The following is a 21,753-nucleotide window of genomic DNA, read 5'->3' as shown; positions in this document are numbered from 1 at the left end:
AATGTATATCTGCTACTACTACTTATACTGCCAAGACCTGACTTTGTTCCCAAGTGATGACAATGGCAAATTCATAAAAGAATAATGCTTTGGGGTTTTATCATACAAGGGAGGCCAAACCAAGGCTTGCTGAAAAGCAGCGATGCCAATACAACTGCTGGCACCACAACCACCCAGTGCGATCCCTTATACCTCATCCAAGCACTACACGAATGCACGGAAAGGTTCTCAGCATGAATTGTAAGACCAGCTTGTGGATCCAACAGTTGAAAGATCACTGCAGCTTACATCCTAGAACATCTCATCCCCTCACTAACCCCACATTATACCAAATTGTAGGATCAACTTTTGTGGATCAAGGGCAAACATAGCGATGAATGTTCTTAAGTGGGGAGACAATCAACACATTCCACTGAGATGCCATCTTCCTGGTCAGGCTGCAAGAGATCCCATCCAGCTGTGCTGAGCTATTTATGAAGGTTTATCCTCTGTCCATGACATTTTCTATTTCAAACCAGGTATTAGTTTGGCCATAGCCTCCCCATATCTTGCAGTTTCTCTGTCCTAAATAAAATTTTAAACAAGGACAGAATGGAATTTTCTTTGTTGCTTGGGCAAATGTTGGCTGCCTCAACCCCCGCCTTCACTGAAACTGTGGCAAGAGGACCATGGTCTTAATGACATGCATCTACATAGGAACACATGTACACAAACACACAAAGCTGCTGCACTTCCTTTCAATTAAAAAATAGTTTTTTCCCCTCCCTCCCATCACAGAACAGATTTTATAAAAGATATGTAAAATAAAGAAACAATACTCATAAAATAGCTATTACTATGGCAAAGCTTTTGTCAATAAGCCTCCAAAACTTTAAACGAAGAGAATGGCTTCACAAAATGGTAGTCCAAGTTTCCACAGTGCGGACACTGTTGAACGTTGCTGTATTCTGAGAAATACTGCATCCCAATACGTACATCTATAACAGGTTTCCCACAGTGTTTACAGTTCAGTCGTGCCTGTAAAGGGGGAGGAGGGGAGGGGTGAGAGAAAACAGACTTCATCCTCATTTGCTTCTGTTGCTCATCATACTGTACCACAGACATTGTAGGTCACTCTCACATGTAGCATGCAGTTAACCAGGAAATGGACGCTGAATTCTCACTTTGCATTTTGCACTTGGGAATGCATTCCTGAACATGTAACACGTACATACTGCACCAAGTGTGATGGACATCCAAGGACATTAGGAATGTATCTCTTTTTAAAATTAAAAAGCAACTCTCCAAATAAATTGGATGTTGGCTTCTTGAGTGTTTTTGTTTGTTTTAAAAATAATCAACAATCCTGCTTCAATCCATGTGAATCATAGCTGCATACAATCTGTCCACACATATTCGTCCCCAAGGTCCCAAAAGTAAAAGGATAATAAGACCCACAGACTCTCAAGGTGTTTTATGTATATTTCATCTTAAATTTGGTCCAATTTCAACCAAGGCAAATATGTGCCTGATCAGAACCCTTGTCCTCAGCATCTAGTTTTCTATATGGAAGGGTTATTTGTACGAAGGAACATTCAATTATGTGAGTTTGATCTGCAGTGATAAAGCCCAGACAGGTTTACACCTCAGTGAGAACTAGACCTCTGAAAGTGGTAACAGACAGACACACACGTTTCTTTGTAAACATATCCTCACACCAAAGACAATCCACCCACTCTGGGATAAACTGGGTGCTAAAGTAACTGCTGGTACACAGCAAGTTCTCTTATTTAGCACTAATGTAAATGAATTAGCAGCAAACAGATTAGTAGCAAACTGACACCCATTTGGCTCTGACAGCAGCATCAATTATGGGAACTGCTGGCTAATTGAAATGGTAAATTCTATTAATCACAAATGCTAATTGTTGATTTAGAGCAGAAAGGGCCCAATCCTGAACAGAGTTACACCATGGAATCCTGTTTAGGAACGCACTGACAGTTGCACAATGCTCCAAACCTCTGGATCCCTAAAACAGATACCGAAAAAGATGGGCAGTGGTGCAATTCCCATTCCAAATCCAATGCCCATTCCTAACAAGCAACCTGCAACAGGATTTCATACTTATTGAATCAGGAAGTCAAGACATCACAGTTTAGGAAACTGTCCATCCCTCAAACAGTGATATGTTCCCTCATATGCTGGAATTCAGACACTAACCTGTGAGAGGGCATCAAGTTTGGAGTACAACAACATGATGCCCAACGATTTTCTGACACATCCCTCACAGGGTAGGGTGCACATTGCTGTGGGGAAGTGTCTAATGGTTTTTGGTCAGCCCAAGAGTCTGATCATGAGTTTCCAGTATCTTATTTAGCTGTGTCCTAAATCCATTTGATTTTAAAAGTATTTCCAGGTAAGTAATTTAAGATTACATTTGCAATCAGCAGGTCTCTTTTTCCAATAAATTGATTTTGAATGTAGCCTACTAAATTTCAGTGGTGTCCACGTGCCCTACAGTCCTTATGTTCATCATTCTGCACCATTTTGGTGTCACAGGACAGGCACTTTTTAAATAACGCCATGGCTGGGAGAAAAATTTCCGAAATATGTTGACTCACTTTTCTCTCGTCAAAAACCAATCTCCAGATATGAACTCTGTTGTAAAGACCTCACCGTTTTCTCCTGAGGGAGAAAACTTTGAGATTATTCAACCCACATCCTTCCTCCAAGGCGGCAAAGAAAGAATTAAGGGAAGTGCGCTTCCCCCCCCCCCCCCCCGTCTCATCACAGGCTCAGGCATGGAGCGGAGTGGGGAAAGAACACTTAAAGCAACAGACCTCGCTGGAAGCTCGCTAGAAGTCTCTGTGGCAGGCCTGCGCAAGTACAGTTGCCATGTGGGACTGCACAGAAGCCACGAAGATGAACATACAGATTTCATGGATTAACCAGCAGGTTTGGTGGAAGCACAACAAAAATTCACAACAGCTAACAGGTCAAATACCAACTACTGGTAATAGCCTAATGGTATAATAACTTTTACCTTTTGAGACAATTTTTGCTAACTTAGGTCACTAGCAATGCAACCCCAAACAGTATTACACCTTTTCTATGTCCATGGGCATAGTATTACACAGTATTACACCTTTTCTAAGTCAATGGGCTTAGAAGGGTGTAACTCTGCATAGGGCTGCACTGTAAAAAATGTAAGAAATGAAATATTATGTATCTATGAAGTACAATGTGTTGTTGCTAAGAGATTCTGTATTTAAATATTTTAACTTCACACTGCAAGCCGTGAAAATTCTGGCTAGTGCAATTCAATTTTTACTATCACAGTTTCTCAGTAAAATATGACATAATGCCATAAACACAGCTTTAAAACTTTTGCAATAAAAACACATTTATAATATTTATAACATTTTCCGAAACATCTTCAAAGGGTTACATATCATTAATAAACGTTATCAACCACCATCACCTCAGCAATTTTACTGGCACCAGTATAATAGAAGGCTAGGGTGAGAGGTTATGGCTGTACAATGAAAGCACCCTTAAACTGAGGAGCTGTTACTAACGGTAGCCAAATAAAACCAGGATTTTGCTTCTAAATTTTGAAGAAAGTAACATCAGCACTTGAGAGAACTCTGACAGGCAACTCAATCCTTAGGGACTCCCAATTAAGTTCATGGGCAACAGGTACAAGACATTTCTTTACTCAACAAGTAATTAAGATTGTGAAATCCACTGCCAGTGAAGGACATGATGGCCATGAGCACAGACAACTTTAAAAGGGGGTTAGACATATTCAAGGAGGGTAGGTCCATCAATTACTAGCCATGGTAACTGAAGGGAGCCTCAATCTATAGAAATCTTTTTGTAACAGAACTGCTACTCTTAAGTCAGCAACTGATGTCCTGGAAGGTTAAAATGATCCCCCACTGGTTTTTGAATATTGACATCAGAAACAACAACATTCAAAAACCAGTAGGGGGACATTTTAACCTACCAGGACATTCAGTTGCTGATTTAAGAGCAGCAGTATTCTTACAAAGGGATTGCAAAGGGAGATTACAACTAATAATGAAACTCAAGAAAATGCATTCTCCTGGACTGAATCGAGACCAAAGATTCCTGTCTCCATTATTTCTCCATGCCTACAACCCCTCTGCATATCACATCTAATCTAATTATGCTTCTTATTGTCATTTACCTGCTATTGACATTTACATGCTATTGCCCTTGGGTGTCTTAACTACTCTTCTCTAGTTAAGGACAGATGGACTCACATTCCAGCTGTATCTGAAGAAGTAAGCTGTGACACAGGAAAGCTCACACCCTGCCAGAAATTTTGTTAGTCTTTAAGGTGCTATTGGACTCTTGCTCTTATTGATCAATAATCATTTCACTACATTTGATACTTTCCGGATGTTATTAAAATTATTCTGTCTGCACGCATCATAAAATGTTTAGCTTAGTAATAACGAGATCGTATTTAGTTGATACTGTATTAGATATTAATAATCCTAAATTAACTAACTGAAAGGTACTTTTGTGATTATTCATTCATTGCAGAAATCATATTCCAGTACTTCTGCATATTAATGTACCCAGCTACCATTACAAAATTAGCATTTTATATTAGCTCTGATAAATCTTGAATTTTCCAAGAGGAAAATTATGTTACTATGTTAACATCTTGAAACAGCTCTCTCTAAAATTAAACATGGGGAAATTTGAAAATTTCTGGTGAAGGGAAGTTCAAATTACTCCCATTTTATCAAAGAACTTTCATACCAGTCATGTTTCAGCATAAGTAAAAGACGCTAAAGTTCTGAGATTTATTTCCTCTGCTGTAAATTTTCACTTCCTATTTAATATACTGGCAACAGAGCAATCCAGTTATACAAATGGTATAATTCTTCCATAAAATTATTACTAACAACTATCATTGCATTCCTGAGCGGAATGCCTGCATCGGGTTAGGAGGCAACATGGCTGCGCTGCCTCCAAAGGAGGCTTCGGCCCCGCCAAAACCTCCTCCCGGAGCAAAAAATCCATGCGACCCTCATAGGCTTGCACGGGAAATATGCCACCTAAAAGGTGCCCTGGATGCTGGCGCAGCTCAGGAATGCACTGAAAGCCCCTTATACCTGACAATTCCATATTTTCCCCATATACTTTCCTCTGTTGAGCTCAACTCTGTATCTCTGACTACTGGGGATACCAACAGGACACATATCTGGTGCCAACTTAGATCTACATTTATCCCATGTTATTCATACTGAAATGGTAATATATTTATCATTATGTATTGTTTTAAGCATAAAGGGACCCTAAATTCAATTAGCAATAAGGATTTTTTTCTACTGTATGCAAACCGATATTATAATAATAATACTGATTAGATGCACAATGGTATAATACAATAATACAAAGCTTAATACAGTCTTCTATCTATATTTGATTTGTATCCTACTTCTGGATCACAGTTCTCAAAGGAGTTCATAATATTCACAAATGCATTGGTCCATCTTACATGCAAGATATAAGTTCGATCTATTATTTTTCTCTCCACTTGGCAGTTACATACTGGTATGTGTTTCCTTCCTCCCCCCATATCTTTGCTATTATAAAATGTGACATATATAGCTAAGAACATAGAAAGCATCCATTAGCCATGTATCAAAAACATGAAACTATCAGTCAGACGTTTCAAGTTCCTCTTTTTGAGTAAAGTAATTGGTGACAAATCAGATAAAGGCTGAAATTCTGAGTCATTAACCTCGATCTCTGTTTTCTCTGGATTGCATACGTTACCATATTGCTCAACTTGAATAGTCCCAAACTGACCATAATTTTCTTTCGCTATTTTCTTACTTCACTGCACTTCTCAATGGATTTCATTTGAAGTACCAGTTAAAATCGATTTGTCTGAATAAGAACTCATTCGTAATACTAACCTGACAACAGGGAGAAGCGGCTAATATATCGTAAGTGTACATGGTGCCTAGTTGATGCCAGCTTCCATCCCACCGAGACTTGCACTTTATGCAGATAATTTTGTGGACCCCTTCCAAACAGTCTACACAAACTGCGTAGAGGTGCATAAGCCTTCCTGCAGAGAAGAAAACAAGCATTATTAAAAGGAGAAATTACTTAAAATTATATTATGCAGTAAGTGGCAGAACATTATAACACTATTAGAAATGTTGTAACCGACTTTAGTTAGAACACTGAAGAAATACAGCATCCATATTGAAAAGCAAAGATGCATTCTTGATGATCTCCTACATTTGTATAGATCATTTTTAAAAGATTTATGAAAGTTCGTCTATGAATGGCCGGCAAGGTAGAGTGGTCAGAGTGTCACACTAGGATCGGGGCGATGGTTTGAATCCCCAGCATGCCATGGAACTTGCTGGGTAAGCTTGGGCAAGTCGCACCCTCAGCATAACCTACTTCACAGGGTTGTTATGAGGTTAGCATGGAGAAAACTATGCAGGCCATCTCTGCACTACTTGGAAGAACAGTAGGATAAAAATGTACTAGATAGGTAGATACTAATTAACGCAGCTAAAAATTAAACTTCTATATTCAGACCCAGCATGCCTACTTCTCACTGGCAATCCCTTACTTTACAACTACACCCCATCCTTGTTCTAGGGTTGCCAATCTCCAAGTGGGGCCTGGAGATCTCCTGGAATCACAACTTATCTGTCATGAGTGAGTCTGAGCCACACCTGCCTAAGGTTGCCAGTTCCAGACTGGGAAATTTCTGGAGATTTTGCAGTGTAGTTTGAGGAGGGCAGGGTTTGGCGAGGGGAGAGGCCTCCGCCAAATATAATGCCATAGAGTCCTCCAAAGCAGTCATTTTCTCCAGGAGAACAGATCTGTCGCCTGGAGTTCAGTTGTAATTATGGGAGATCTACAGTTACCCCCTGGAGGCTGACAACCCTAGGCCTGCCAGCAACTACTGGATGACTTGATACTACTTCACTTGCATGACTCAACTATGCCTAGCTGCTTGCTACTGTTCAACAGCAGCCACTCTGCAAACGCCAGTGTGATAAGCGCTTCAGAGTAGGGTCTGGAAGATTCAGGTTCAAAACCCCATCTTGTGGAAGGTCACTGGGTCCAGTCATGTACTTTCAGCCTAACCAGCCTTTGCTCCCCACTGTGGAGAAAGGTGCTGTATAAATGAAGTGAATACTTAATAAATACAGCTGAAGATGCAAGGCAGATAAAAGGTTAGTGAATGGCTGAGAAGATGTGAATGAAGCAGGGAAAGGGGAGAGGATGGGGGTTGACAGGAGGGAAAGAGGAAATGGTGTAGGGAGTGGGATATAGGGAAAAGTGAGGTCCTGCCCCACAAGTCCTCAAGGGATCCCTACCATGCAAGAGGGCCTGCCCCAGTGGCCAGCACCACAAAACCGGGCCAGTTTTCCTAGGTAAAGGCTGATGGGGAGGGGAGAGAAGCTGAAGAAAAAGGGAAAGATAAATGTAGGTTGGCTGTTGGGTGGGAAGAAGAGACGGAAGCAGGAAAAAGGGAGAGGCTATGGGGGCTTTCAGCAAAGGGAAAGAATAGTGGGAGAGGGAAAATGAGATGCCTTCCACAATTCCTTGTGGGTTCCCACTTCTATAGTCTAATAGCGAAGTCGGCCAAATCTGAGGATACTTAAAATCCGGTGACTGGAGAAGTGAACAGGCAAGAAAGATCTCTCTACCAACCTGGAAAACGCCCCAGATTTGCAGAAAAATCTGAAATCTTTAAAAAAAAATACATTGGGGTTTAAAAAACTCCAAAATGATCAAAGGAGTGACTGGAGCTTTAACAAACAGATTCCTACAGTAGCCACTGCTAGGCAACCACAGTATTCCAAGGCTTGGTTTCTGTGAGTAAAAAGCAAGGGGAGGAGACAGGGTCCTTTCTAGGGAGGACTCATTGGAGCCAGACCCACCTGGCAGCAACCACTGGGTGACTTGATACCACCTAACTTGCATGACTCACCTAGGCCTGGCTGCTTGCTACTGTAACAGCAGTCACCTTATGAAAGCCAGTGTGGGGTAGCTTCAGAGCAGGATCTGGGAGACCAGGGTTTGAATCCCCATCTTGCTGTGGCAGCTGATTGATTTTGGGCCAGTCACATACTTTCAGCCTAACCTACCTCACATGGTTATTGTGCAGATAAAAAGGAGGACAGAAGAAGGGTGCAGTATAAATCAAGTAAATAAGAAATATAGTCTAAGATGGAAGGCTGATAAAAGGTAGGTTGGTGAATGGGTGAGAAGGAAAGAAGCAGGGAAAGGGGAGAGGATATGAGTGTTGCCAGGCAAAGGGAGAGAAGAAATAGTACAGGAAGGGTATACGGGAGAAAGTGAGGTGCCCCCTCCCAAATCATTGAGGGTTCCCTACCATGGAATTAGGCCTGGCCCAGTGGCCAGCACTATACAACTGGGCCATAGTTTTCCTGGGTAGAGTCCACTGGGGGGGGGGGAGAGGAAAAGCTGAAGACAAAGGGGCAGATAAATGTAGGCTGGCTGTTGGTTGGGAAACAGAGAAGGAAGCAGAAGGGGAGATGCTATGGGGGCTTTCAGAGAAAAGTAAGAGGAAATAGTGGTGGAGGGGAAAATAAGATGTCTCTTGCAAGTCATTGTGGGTTTTCCCTTGTTTATGTAATTTACTGCATTTTTATACCATCAAGGAGCTCAGGGAAGCATACACCTATTTCTCCTTCTCCATTTCATCCTCACAACATCCCTCGGAGGTAGGTTATACTAAAAAAACTGTGACCGGCCCAAGGTCACCCAGCAAGCTTTATAGCAGAGTGGGGATCCGAATTTGGGTCCCTTAGGCTCCAGTCCAACCTATACAATAAGCTGGCTCTCCAACAGAGCTGAATTTTGTGCCACTCACCTAAGAGTTGGGGAGTGTCATTTTGCCTGAATTTCCACTCCTTACTACAGTCTTCCCATGCCATGCCGCATATTGTTCAGGAAGAACACCCCTTCCAACCCTGAGCAGTGACTTTATGGAGGGCATAGGGGCCTGCCAGAAGAACTGGAAAGCAGTGAAGCAGTTTCTGCAAACTGTTTCTGTTCAGAGGGGTTTGCATTAAATCCATTGATTGGTTTGCTGTATCCAGTGTGGGTGTGCATGCATCTACATGCATGTGTGTGATTCTTCCCCCCATCAAGTCATTGCTGACTTATGGCGACCCCATAGGGTTCTCAAGGTAAGTGACATACAGAAGTGGTTTGCCACTGCCTGCCTCTGCATAGCGCCTCTGGTATTCCTTAGTGGTCTCCCATCCAAATATTGACCAAGGCCGATCCTGCTTAGCTTCCGAGATCGGGCTAACCTGGACTATCCAGGTCAAGGCTTACCCAATGTATAGTGGAGTGTATTAAATATATTTTAATAATATCTTGCTCCATTTACCTTCTAATTATTAATCTTACTTTAGCTTAGTTGACTTTGAAAATAGTTTTGCCTTCCTGGAATGGTATTAGGCATTAATTAATGTCATATGAGCACAGCTAAAAAGAAGAGATTAGCAGTAAATGTACGAACGCAGAAATGACAGATATTGAAATCATCTGCCAGACGACTATGTTTTTACCTTTTAACTCTCACTGGATAGCAGATTAATGAGGTAAAAATTATACTTTTTTGAATTCATTTAAAACATTTTTATGCCACCCAAATTGGGTCACCAAGGCTGGCGGGTTGTGAATCTATCATAATGTTCACTGGGAAACTTTAAAGCTATGTTCTGACATAACTATAAATGGTAAAATAGGAATACTTTTTTGCAATAGGCACAATGGTAAACTCATAAAGGACAATTCATGCCTCACTGACGACAGCAGAAATTCACAGAGGCCCAGTCAGTACAACTTTTACCTTCTATAGGCGCCTCTCACCTCACTTGGTGTCTTCCTTCCCCAAATGCCTCAACTGTGTGCAAATAGCTTTCTTGAGGCAGGTATACCATGATTAATCCAGAAAGATGCATTTCCACAACCCTTGTGGGCTTACCAGTTACTACTGTCAGCAAAGAGGCCTCTTCAATGCAACTATCAAAAAAGTTGCAAGACCGGCTCTTTTTGCTATAAAATATTAAGACATTTCTCTGACAGACAGATTTATGACACACAACAAGTCTCTGCAAGCATACTGCACTGCAGACTACAATCTTTCTCCTTATGTTCCACTATCCATGTGGAAAGCCTCACTAGCATAGAACACACAAGATAAAGTCAATTTTTAGACTTTCCAAGAGACTTAAATATGTCAAAACTTGTTTCAACAGGGTTTTGGGGTTTTTTGCCCAGTGATAATCTTGTCTATGCAAAGAAATGTATCATGGGTTGAACTACATTCAAAACCATGCCAAAAAAAAATTCCCTCTAACAGCCATTTCTTCTTACAAATGACCTTTTCCTCATCTGCTTCTTTCCCCAGTTGTTTCTCCTCCTCCAAAAGGTTTGAAATATATGTTTGCAAAAGTAAACTTATCTGGAATCTCATGGAAGGAAAAATGGAGGGAAGGATGAAACAAAGGGGGGAAGTGGAGGGCAAATGCTCAAGCACCCCATATCCCCACCCTCCACACATAAACTGCTTCCCAGTCTCACCCAACTTAGTTTTTCCTAAATTAAACAGCCATGAAGATTTAGCTACATGAGTTTGCAAGTAATATATAGTTCTACCTTCAAAAGCGTGGGAGGCAAAACGTAGGACAGTTGTTTAAAAACCAACAAGATCCATAATTAACCTGTACCTTGAAGGTGACAGGGAACATCATATTCAATTTCATCATGCCGTGATGGGCTAAGAAACAGGGTTCCATCCACCAATGGAAACTGTTCAAACACTGGCAGTGCCCTGTGGCATAACGCACAGTTGACAACATTTCGATGACTGGCACTGAGTGCTGCAAGGATGAATTTCCGCAGATCTTCTCCTTGACCCACTTGGGCATCATCTTCCATCCGAACGTGGAAAGTGTTCAATTTATGCCGTGGTATATGAGCAAGGAGTTCAGAGAGATCAAGCCTCCTCAAAAACTGTACAGGGGCATCAAAATGTCCTGACCTATGTGTTTGTAACCCAGACGTCCCATAATCAAAGTGAGCATTTCTAAACATGCCGCTATTGGCTATGTTCTTCCTGTGGGGTTCTAGGTGTACGGCATTCTTCAAAAATTCTCCTAAATATCGCGAAGAACGGGGCCCACTGAAGTGTGCGGGGGCAAGAACAGAGTAACCAGCTGGAGGGGACTGGCCAGGAGAACCACAGGGAGAACGGACTGCATAACTACCACTAGAGGTGCTTTTCTCTTGAGAGTTCTGTCTATCCATTGAATGCCGTCGCTGGATATCATGATTTAAACCTTTTTGTGGCTTGTTTGCAGGCCTGCACTTTTTAACATCTTCTGTGGATTCTGATGCTGATCTTCCTGTACTCTTTTCGGACAAAGACTTTTTCTTCTTTTCATCTTGCATCCGTTTTACCTGATACCAATCAGTGTCTTTCTTTAAATGGCCCTGTCCACACCGGCAGGAGCAAAAACGAAAGGCAAGATCATATCCCTTCTTGGTCCACATGTTTTGTCTGCACTGTTTCTCGTTCCAACTTCTTGCTCTCCCAATGCAGTTAAACTGGGCCAAAATGCTGCTCTCCCACTCATAAAAACACTGTAGGTGCATCCAAGTGCTATAGGGACAATGTTCATTGTTGCATACCACTTTCTGATAGTCATCTTTTTCTAGGTCAACAGGCCGTCCAAAGCTACATATCAGTGGAGTTGCACAAGGTGCTTCTGTGGGACACAGAACAGATAAGTTAATCAGCTGTATTACGGACAACCCAACATGTGCTATTTTTATTTTATTTTTCTACTACTGTATAGGAGAAGAATCCTGAGGAATCAGCCATGAATACAAACCAGAAGTTCTGATATGCATATGACTTCCACGTACACATGAACTTACTTTTTTCTGTATGTTCACAATTTTAAGGCGATCATTTTAATCATGGGATGTTTTTATTGATCTTATACCTTCGCCTATACAAGTATTCTGTAATTTTACTGTACAATACTATTGAGCTTAGATGTCTGACATATTAATATGTGATTGCTCATTTGACCATATTAATAAAACTTGAAACTTGACTTCTGTAATCTGAAGAAAGGTACAGAAGGGCAACAGGGAATCTCTTCAAAGGAAAAAAAGCCACTTTCCTTATAGGATTTTGTATTGCATTGCATTGTGTCCAAATTAGACCAGGAAGTCATACAGATCTGTCACTGAAAAAATGTTGATTAAGACACCAATTCTATGTTGAACATTATTAATTAAATACTGCTTTCATCCAACTGGTATCTCAAATACTGTAATGGGTTTTCATGTAAATCGCTGCCAGAAATCTGAACAAGTCTTAACAAAGGTTACATCTCATTACTGCAAAAAGATCCTCACCCCTACATATTTCTCCATTATGAAAAAGAAAAAAATGATTAATCTCCATTTCCTACAAACTGAACATGCCACAAAGAATTTACTAGCTTGTCCATTTGAATAAGTCCACCTGAATAAAACATTTACTCCTGTCTTTAGATACAGCTAAGCCAGTGTGTTTATACTTTTCAAACTTCCAGATATTAAAAAAAGTTCTAAATTCCAGTGTCAGAATTTCCCATGGCTTTTAATACTTTTAAACCTTTGAGCAGCTAACTTCTGCGGCTCAGAAACACACATCTAATTAATACTGATTTCTAATATTAAAGACTTAACAAATTAGCTTTCAGAAATGACACCTTTTGATGTGAAGAAAGTGGTACCTTCAGGGAGGCCTAAAGGATCAAGAAATAGTTTGGGTTTTTATTCTAAACATAACATAGCTCAGACAAAAGTAATTCTCTTCACCCCAGCTGACAAAAATGGAAGCCTCTGAGCACCTAAGAAGGCTCAGAAAGAATTCAGGTGTGTTTATAGTGGTCCCCAAACTAGGCATCTACGGCCGCAGTAATGAGGTACTGTAAGGCATCACTGAACACTAGGGATGTGCATTCAGCAAAGCCGAACCGGAAAAAAATGGTTTTTTAAACTGCAGCTGGTAATCCTGATCCCAAAAAGGGCAGAAACATTCAGCTTTTTCCCAGGATCATTTTGGGATCACTGGCTACAGCAGTAGAAAGGGAAGAAACCCCTTTTAGAAGAAAAAAACTCTCTGGCACATTTGCGCCAAACTCCACAGGGAATCTTTCTGCAGCTCTGGGGGTCTGTTTAAGGTAGAGACACCATATTTTCAGCATAGCTTCTGGTGACTCTTCTTAGAAGAATCACCAAGTTTGGTAAAGATTGGGTCAGGAGGTTTAATTTTATGGGGCCCCATTTTTCCTCCATTGGAAACAATGGAGGGTGGATGGAGAACCCTCTTTGGGGGCCCATAAAATTGAACCCCCTGACCCAATCTTCAACAAACTTGAGAATTCTTCAAAGAAGAGTCACCAGAAGCTATGCTGAAAATTTGGTGCTTCTACCTTAAAAAAACAGCCCACCTTAGAGCCTCAGAAAGATTCTCCATAGGCTATAATGGAGCTTTCCCCCCTCCCCAGATATTTTTTAAAAAACAACGGCGTGGGGTTTCAGTTTTTTCCCCAGAAATACTGAAAATTTTTGGGTTCAATATACCTAAATCTGAATCTGACTAGAGGCGCAAGATCATCCTGCCATGATGAGAAAGGAGACATGTCAGAAGGAACCGATTATGGAATAATTCAAATAAATGTTGCTGAAAAATAGTCAGTCATGTTTATAACGTAGATGAGATAACAGTCCATAAAATAGGAACTGAACATCTTATTCCAGACCTGGTAAACTTATTAACTGTGCCTTCTGTGGTGCTGTATGACAATTAAAGATATGTGTGCAACAAATTTGGCCCAGTGTAAATTATTTTGTCACTGGCAAGGCCACTAAAACACACATAGGGTTCATTCACCAATGCATAAACATCACTTGATGACTCCAAGTTGTGCATGTGAATGAGCCATCCTAGATCCCACAACACAGAAATAACTTGTCAACACCTCTATGCTCATTAAAAAGGAGTCAGTTCACACATTCAGGCGAATAACCAGACATTTAGTAATGCAATAAGATGTGAAATGCTCCATATTGTCACTAACTTCCATATTGTCACTAACTTCAACAGACTGGTATATATATTTTTATATATATATATATATATACACACACACACACACACACACACACACAACTGGACACAATACACGTGTTCTTCTGAGGAACAGGAGGAAAAACATTTTAGAAAATGTAAGATTACATGGAAACAAATCCTGTGTACATCAGAGGTTAACAGCTTCTTCATACTTTGAAAATGTATCCTCAGCTGAAAGGCTTGCAGCCAATTTCCACATTGATCTGCTTGTAATTATGCACAATGGGCACATTTTCATAAACAATGGGTGTCCAACTTTATTCTGTAATTCTTAACCAACATCAGCCCCACAAAATCTTGATATAAAATCCAGGCATCAACAAAAATCATAAGACAGATACTCACGCTCTCTATGATTCTTTTTAATCTTTTCATTATACCAGTGACTATAAAATCCCAAACTACGTTTTAAACACAGGGAGCTTAACACAGTTTGTCCAAGTGGATTCCGATAGTAAACACAGACATGTTCTAGTTCATAATGTTAAAAGTCAAAGAGCAAATACATCTGGGTCTCTTAATTTGCATCCACTCATTCCAAGCTTTTTGATAGAATACTTTAAAGCTTCTCTCTGCTACTAAGGGAATTCAGTCCTAAGGACATTTCCACAGAAATTAGCTCCACTGGATAATGGATGACTTATTTCTGAGTATACCTGCTTAAAATTGCTACCCCAGGGACCAGAACGCCTCATATATACAAACTGGGATTCTTTGAACTGTCACAAGAGCCTGCAACAGTGCCCCCTCCCCAATATTTTGATGCCCCCCAAGCAACCTGAAGGCTACTGTTGGGAGTTCGATCCAATGTTTCTAGAAACAAGCACAGTTCTAGCATCACAGCAGCTGGTATTCTATCACAACAAGCGCTATCAGAAAGAAACCAGCTTCTTTTGAAAACACATTGGTTTGGCACCAGTGCTTGAGACTGGAGGTTGGAAGAGGGCAAAGGGCCACAGCATCCATCTGATTTCTTTTACAGATATTTACTACAAAGAGTATATAAACCGTGGAGACAACCTAACCCTCTGCTGCCCCTCTCATTCTCAAATCCTCTGCCTGCTTTTTTTGGAGCCATTCTATTTGGTAACGTACTCAGGTGCAAAAATAGCTATTCATCTACACTTACAGTATCAGGCCACAACCAAATGCGCTGAACATCAGCATCCATGTCCTAAATTTAGTACAAACTATCCGATTGCTGCGTTTTGTCAGTCAGGGCATTGTGCCGATAGCGACTCCTGGATGAAAGCAGAATTTAAACCGAGATCTGCTGACGAACTGTATTCATAAACTGGATCTTTTTGGGGATGAGCCTGCCGCATCATGTAAGAAACAGAGTGTGTGTTTTGCCCATTTCTTTTGAACGTTTGCAAACGTTCTCAAACCAGGACCTGGAATAAAAACACCCGTGATCTGCTAGAAAATTCCTGCAGCCACGATTCCTATGTTTTTATGCATGGAGCTCACAAAAAGAAATCTGTTTATCGCGGCCACTCTTGCACACCAGAGTGTGCACACAAGGGTGTGCAAGGGTCCAAAGCATTTATCACTCGGCCCCTGCTGCCTTGCCAAAAAATACAGACTTCTGTGAGGTCCGTTTCAACCCAAGGCATCCTTTTTGTAAACAGCTGGGCCTGGGTGTCCTCCTCCAAAACAGCACCAGGAGGCAAGGGAAAGGACACACGAACACACGGTGCCAGCAGGGATCCCGTTTTCCCCTCCCTCCAGCATGCACGCAGGTATTGGGGGGGGGGGCGCTGAAGTCAGGTGAGGAAACCAAGAGGAAGACATCCTCGACGCGCTTCATTATGGGTGGAAGCGGCGAGGCTGGACCCACGGGCGTCTCGAGCGGCTTCCCGCCCCCGCCCCCCCCCCGCCCACGGGCCGCTCGGCTGGGTGCCTGCGGGGGGTTGGGGCGCGGCCCGCACTAACCGGGGGGGTGGGGGCAGAGGGGCTTCCTGCCCCGGCCCAGCCCCGGGAGGGAGGGAGGGAGGGAGGCCCGGCGCCTCCCCGCGCCCTCAGGCGCCTCCCCCGGGCTGCTGCGCCATCGGGAGGCCCGAGGGGGCCGCCCGCCCCGGCCCGTCCCTCCCTTTCCCGCGCTCGCCTCACCGTTCCTGGCCTCGCCCGGAGCCGACGAGGCCGCCGCCGCCGCCGCTCCGCCGCCGCTCCCCGCCGCCGCCGCCGGGCCGCTCCCTCCCGCGCAGGCGGCGGCGGCGGCGGCGGCGGCGGCCCCCGCGGCCAGGCCTCCTCCTCCTCCTCCTCCGGCGCCTCCGCCGCCCGCCGCCCCCGCCGCGGCCAGGCCGCCATTCTCCTGCTCGTCGCCGCTGCTGTTGGCGCGCCTGTTCTTCTTGCCCCGGCTGCTCTTCTGGTTCGGCATCGCCCGGGGACCGGAGGGGGGGGAGGGGGAGCGGCCCGCCCGCAGCAGCAGCACGAAGCTGCGGATGCCGCCGCCAAGCGCGGCTTAGTGCAGCCCCATTGTCATTGGCGGGCCCGGCCGGCCTGCCTGCCGCGGGAACGAGGCGCGCCCCGCTTGTTTTGATTCCGCTTCTCGCCCTCGCCGCGCCCCGCCCCCCCCGCCCCCCCCCGCCTCCTCTCCTCTCCTCTCCTCTCCTCTCCTCAGGCCGCGGCGGCGGCGGCGGCGGAAGCCCAGAGCGAGCGGAGGGAGGAAGTGAGGGACGGAGGCCGCCGGGGGGGGGGAGGGGGGGAGAAGAGGAGGCTTCTGGGACCTGGAACCCCGGGGGGTGGGGGGAGATCATACAGGGAGGGGGGACTAGATGACCCCGGGGGTCCCTCCCAACCCCGTGATTCTCTGGACTCCCCCGTTTGCGGGGTGGGGCGCGAGCCCCACCCCGCAAACGGGGGAGTCCAGAGAATCACGGGGTTGGGAGGGACCCCCGGGGTCATCTAGTCCCCCCCTCCTGCACAAGGCAGGGAATTCACAACTACCTCCCCCCACCCCCCACCCCCCCACACACCCAGCGACCCCCACAACATGGCCAAGAGGCCCTCCGCCCCGCCCACCACCCGCTTGAAGTCATACAGTCAGCCGTGCTGACAGATGGCCGCGTAGCCGCTGCTTAGAAACCTTGCGCAGGACCCTTGGGCGTAGCCCTGCTTGTAATGCCCAGGACCATTCAATAGGAGTCTGGCGGCACCGGCCAAAATCTGTCCCAGCATGAGCCTTCACGAATCGAGATTTATTTGGTGCGTCTACCACTAAGCCATGGTTTAGCGGAAGAGCCTCTGCGGGGCATGCAGATGGTCCCAGGTTCAATCCCCGGCATCTCCAGTTAAAAGGGTCTAGGCAAGGAGGTGATGGGAAAGACCTCCGCCTGAGACCCCAGAGAGCCATGGGGACGGGCCGTGGCTCAGTGGTAGAGCCTCTGCTGGGCATGCAGAAGGTCCCACGCTCAATCCCCGGCATCTCCAGTTAAAAGGGACTAGGCAAGTAGGTGATGGGAAAGACCTCCGCCTGAGACCCCTTGAGCCATGGGGAGGGGCTGTGGCTCAGTGGCAGAGCCTCTGCTGGGCATGCAGAAGGTCCCACGCTCAATCCCCGGCATCTCCAGTTAAAGGGACTAGGCAGTTAGGTGGTGTCAAAGGTCTCCGCCTGAGACCCTGGAGAGCCGCTGCCAGTCTTAGACAATACTGCCTTTGATGGACCAAGGGTCTGATTCAGTAGAAGGCAGCTTCATGTGTCCCGCAAAAGGTTATGCTGGAACAAGTGGCTACTACTTTAACCTCTTCAACCAGTTCTTCCCTGTTGGTGAGAATCAAGTGTAAGAGAGCAGACCCCCTTGTTTCCCTGTCCACTTTCTGGAATAGGAAGTTGTCAGCAAGACAAGTCAGGAATTTGTTGGACCTTGCATTTTTAGCAGAGTTGGACTTCCAACAGATATCCGGGTAATTAAAATCTCCCGTGCCCACCATGCCCCGTCTCTTTGAGAACTTTGTAATCTGGTCTAGGAGTGTCTCATCCAAGTCCTCTGCCTGGTTTGGTGGTCGATAACAGACCCCCACCATAATTTCACAATTATTTCTTACTCCTTTTATTTTTACCCATAGACTCTTGACTGAACTGCTATGCTCAGATTCATGTACTTCTTCACAAATGTACACATCTTTGACATACAATGCTACTCCTCCCCCCTTCCTTATCTGTCTATCCCTTCTAAAAAAAGTTCTACCCCTCAAACTTATCATCCCAGTCATGAGTGACATCCCACCAAGTTTCAGTAATGCCAATTAGGTCAAAGTCCCCTTCCAAATAGGACTGCCAGTAATAAAAGCTAAATTAATCAAATTCAGTCCTAAATAAAACTGTCTTCAACTGCCTCCTGAATATCAACAATGAGGGGACCAGGTGCACCTCCCGGGGAAGGTTGTTCCATAATTGTGGGGCTGCCACAGAAAAGACCCTCTGTCACAGGCGTAAACTAGGGGGGGGGGTCTGAGGGGCTCAAGCCCCCCCAAAAAAACTTGGCCAAGGGGGGGCTGTGCCCCCCCTGGGCAACCAGTACCCATATGAGGGGCTCAGTTACAATGGCAGCTGAAGCATAGTCCTGTCCTACTTTCCTGTTGTATCATATTACAATTTCCATGATTCTTTGGGGCTTTGTTCCTGTTTGCTAGTATGTATTTGTGTGTTTATTAAGAATGTATATATTGCCTTAAACAAAGGCCCAAACAAAGGCTCTTGCCACTGAACTCTGTAGGTTTGGTCTCACCCACAACTACTTCAGGTTTGGCGAGGAGTTATACCTTCAAATCAGACTGGTTTTTAGCATGCAACCCCAAACACAAGTTTTCAAACATTTTCTGTGGTGTTCAAAAACTGATCAGGGAGGCTCCAGTGTGTGCAGTTAGAATTCACGTTGCCAACACAAGGCAGCTAGGAGTCAGCAGATGCTGGCTGAAAACTGCAGCGAAAAATTCCACATGCTGAAACAGCCATGAGAACAGCCTGGGAGAAAACCTTTCTGTGATCTCTCTGCAGTGAATCTTGGGGCTGGGAAGTTTCAGCCGAGGAAGGCTTCTGCAAGATATCTTCAGATCTACAAAGAGAAGAGAAGGTTCTGTTGTTATTGTAAGCTTCTGAAAAGTTTCTTTTTCCGATAAAATACCTTGGGAGGCAACAGTACAGAAAATGAAAATGAAAAACGTTGCAAGTTTAACCATGAGAAACACTTCTGTTATCCTTCCCAAGTACCACATGTTTTTACTACCTATAAGGCAGAGATTAGTGGAAAACCCCTAGAAGCTGTACAAAGGTTTGAATGGCATGCACTCATTAAACCTAAATTAAGAAAATAAAATGAATTATATATAACTTAGCATTTATTAAACATAGTTGTACTGTCCATTTTGTATTTTTTTCATAAGTAAATAGGAAGAAAAAATAAAAGCTGAAAATAGAAAAAATGAAAACTATGGTGAACCATAAAGACTGTGTTGCCCTTTTAAATAGCATGTGGAGTTTAACAGATGGTGTTAAGAGTTTAACTATAGACGCTGAAGAGAAAGAAATAGAAAGCTTTTATGCAAGTGCCCAGGAAGTAGGGTTGCCAACCTCCAGGTACCAGCTGGAGATCTCCTGCTATTACAACTGATTTCCAGCCGATAGAGATCAGTTTGCCTGGAGAAAACGGCCACTTTGGCCATTGGACACTGGCATTGAAGCCCCTCCCCAAACCCCGCCCTCCCCAGGCTGTGCCCCAAAAACCTCACGTCAGTGGCGGAGAGGGACCTGGCAACCCTACCAGGAAGAAATTGATCTCACACCTCAACAAGACGTGCTGACTGGGATGCAAAAATAGGAAACAAAGCAGAAGCAAATGTTATCTGAAGATTTGGGCTAGGAGCATGAAATGAAGCAGGAGAGCAACTCACAGAATTCTGTGAAGGCAACAAGTTATTTGTTGTGAATACGTTTCAGGCAACCAGACAGACTATTGTATACATCACCGGATGGCCAATACAGAAATCAAATAGATTACATAACTGGAAGCAGATGGAAAAGTTCTGTTCTCTCCACAAAAACAAGACCAGGACCTGATTGTGGTACAGAACATGAATTGTTAATATCAAAAATTAGAATAAAGCTGAAGAAAAACGCCAAAACATTCATAGTGCCAAAATACAATCTAAACAACATTCCTGAAGAACAGATTTGCATTACTAAATTAAAGGGAATACGAGCTGGAAGAACTATAGGTTGAAACCAGAGATATTATCAAGGAAGAATGTACAAAAACTATTCCTATAGCCAAAAGGCATGAAAAGCCTCGATGGATGACTGGTGAAAGCCAGCCTGAAGGAAAGATTTGGTGAAACTATCCTTCCATTAACCAACCCAGGTCCCCAAATTTCTTCCCTTAACTGGGCGTGGTGAGAGAAAGTAGTATTACATTTAGAGGCATAGCTGAGATTATTCTAGGTTTGTGAGCGGGGTACACAGTGTGGCCTTTACAATGTGTGTGTTTTTTTTTTAACAGCTAGCCTTGATCAACAAGTATTTTAATTTCCTCCCACCCTCCTTAATTTACTTATTTAATTATGCTAACAACTAGGTTGATTAGGCAGAGAGAGTGGGAGAATCTTGATCTCACTTAGGGTTGGATCCAGGCTAAATTGGCAGTTTCCACCAGTTCCCCATTTCTGCTGCAGACCCCTCGTGTCATTTTTCAAGATCCCCAGAAACATCATTTCATGGAACTGGAGTGGAGGAGGCAGGAAAGTTCCATTCTGCCACTGAAAAATTTGGACCCAGCCCAAATATAATCAGGACCGTAGCTATAGGAGGCATTTGACAGCAACACCCCCTGTTGAAATATGTCATGCCCCACCTCCAAATTTCTAGCTTTCATTAACAATTTGTCTACCCCTTTTTGTTGTGGAGATAGAAGGAGAAACATACAAACAATTTTGTAGCGATTGCAATTTTGGAACGGAGTCAGTTAATCTCTTCATGTTCAAATTAATTCTCTCACCTTCCCTCCCTGGTCTTTTGCTTCTTTCATGTTTGTTTCTCCTCTCTTTAATGACCACAGAGACAAGTGAGAATATTGGGTAGAAAACTGGAGTGACAGTTATACCATTACAACTGGGAATGTGCGAGGCAGAACAGCAAAGCCTTTCCTACCATTTTCTTATTAAACTTACTCATACTCACAATATTTAAAGCATATTTTATTGTGTGGTTGTTAAAATTAATGAAAATAACTAAAAATGGTACACAACTTCTCATTTCCCCCCTCTGGTTTTGTGTCTAATTCCCATATTTATTGTGTTGAAAATCCTGATTACTGCTCTCTGACAGATGAGAAAACCAAAAGTTAAAATTACTAATATATAAATTTTAATAAGGTGCACATGTAGATTAAAAGCATAAAATTCCTAGTAAAAGCTAAAACTTACACATTCAGTATATACAAACATAAACAACTGCGATGTACAATCTTTCTTTGACCAATATGAGATCCAAAAAGGACCAGACGCGTTTCGGCCTGGATAGGCCT

At 43.6% G+C, this 21,753-nt stretch overlaps 1 protein-coding gene across 1 annotated transcript; it reads right to left on the bottom strand.

The window, feature by feature from the left end:
* Positions 1 to 621: 621 nt before the first annotated feature.
* HECA (hdc homolog, cell cycle regulator) lies at positions 622 to 16,613 on the bottom strand. Its single transcript, XM_056852533.1, has 4 exons — positions 16,511 to 16,613; positions 10,767 to 11,807; positions 5,943 to 6,097; positions 622 to 1,017 (listed from the first exon to the last, which is right to left on the bottom strand). The coding sequence occupies exons 1-4, from the start codon at positions 16,611 to 16,613 to the stop codon at positions 853 to 855; spliced, it is 1,464 nt and encodes a 487-aa protein (XP_056708511.1). The 3' UTR covers positions 622 to 852.
* Positions 16,614 to 21,753: the final 5,140 nt, after the last annotated feature.

This window comes from Euleptes europaea, chromosome 7 (assembly GCF_029931775.1).
Source record: "Euleptes europaea isolate rEulEur1 chromosome 7, rEulEur1.hap1, whole genome shotgun sequence".
Taxonomy (NCBI): domain Eukaryota; kingdom Metazoa; phylum Chordata; class Lepidosauria; order Squamata; family Sphaerodactylidae; genus Euleptes; species Euleptes europaea.
This window is presented reverse-complemented; position numbering and strand designations above follow the sequence as displayed.

Bases quoted from the DNA above. Each gene is read 5' to 3' on its own strand.
- HECA (XM_056852533.1), bottom strand. From the start codon at position 16,613: ATGCCGAACCAGAAGAGCAGCCGGGGCAAGAAGAACAGGCGCGCCAAC. The intron at 6,098-10,766 runs GTACAGGTTAAT...TCTTCTCTGCAG, and splicing joins TGTTCCCTGTCACCTTCAAG to GAAGGCTTATGCACCTCTAC. The intron at 1,018-5,942 runs GTTAGTATTACG...CCCCCTTTACAG, and splicing joins CCGCTTCTCCCTGTTGTCAG to GCACGACTGAACTGTAAACA.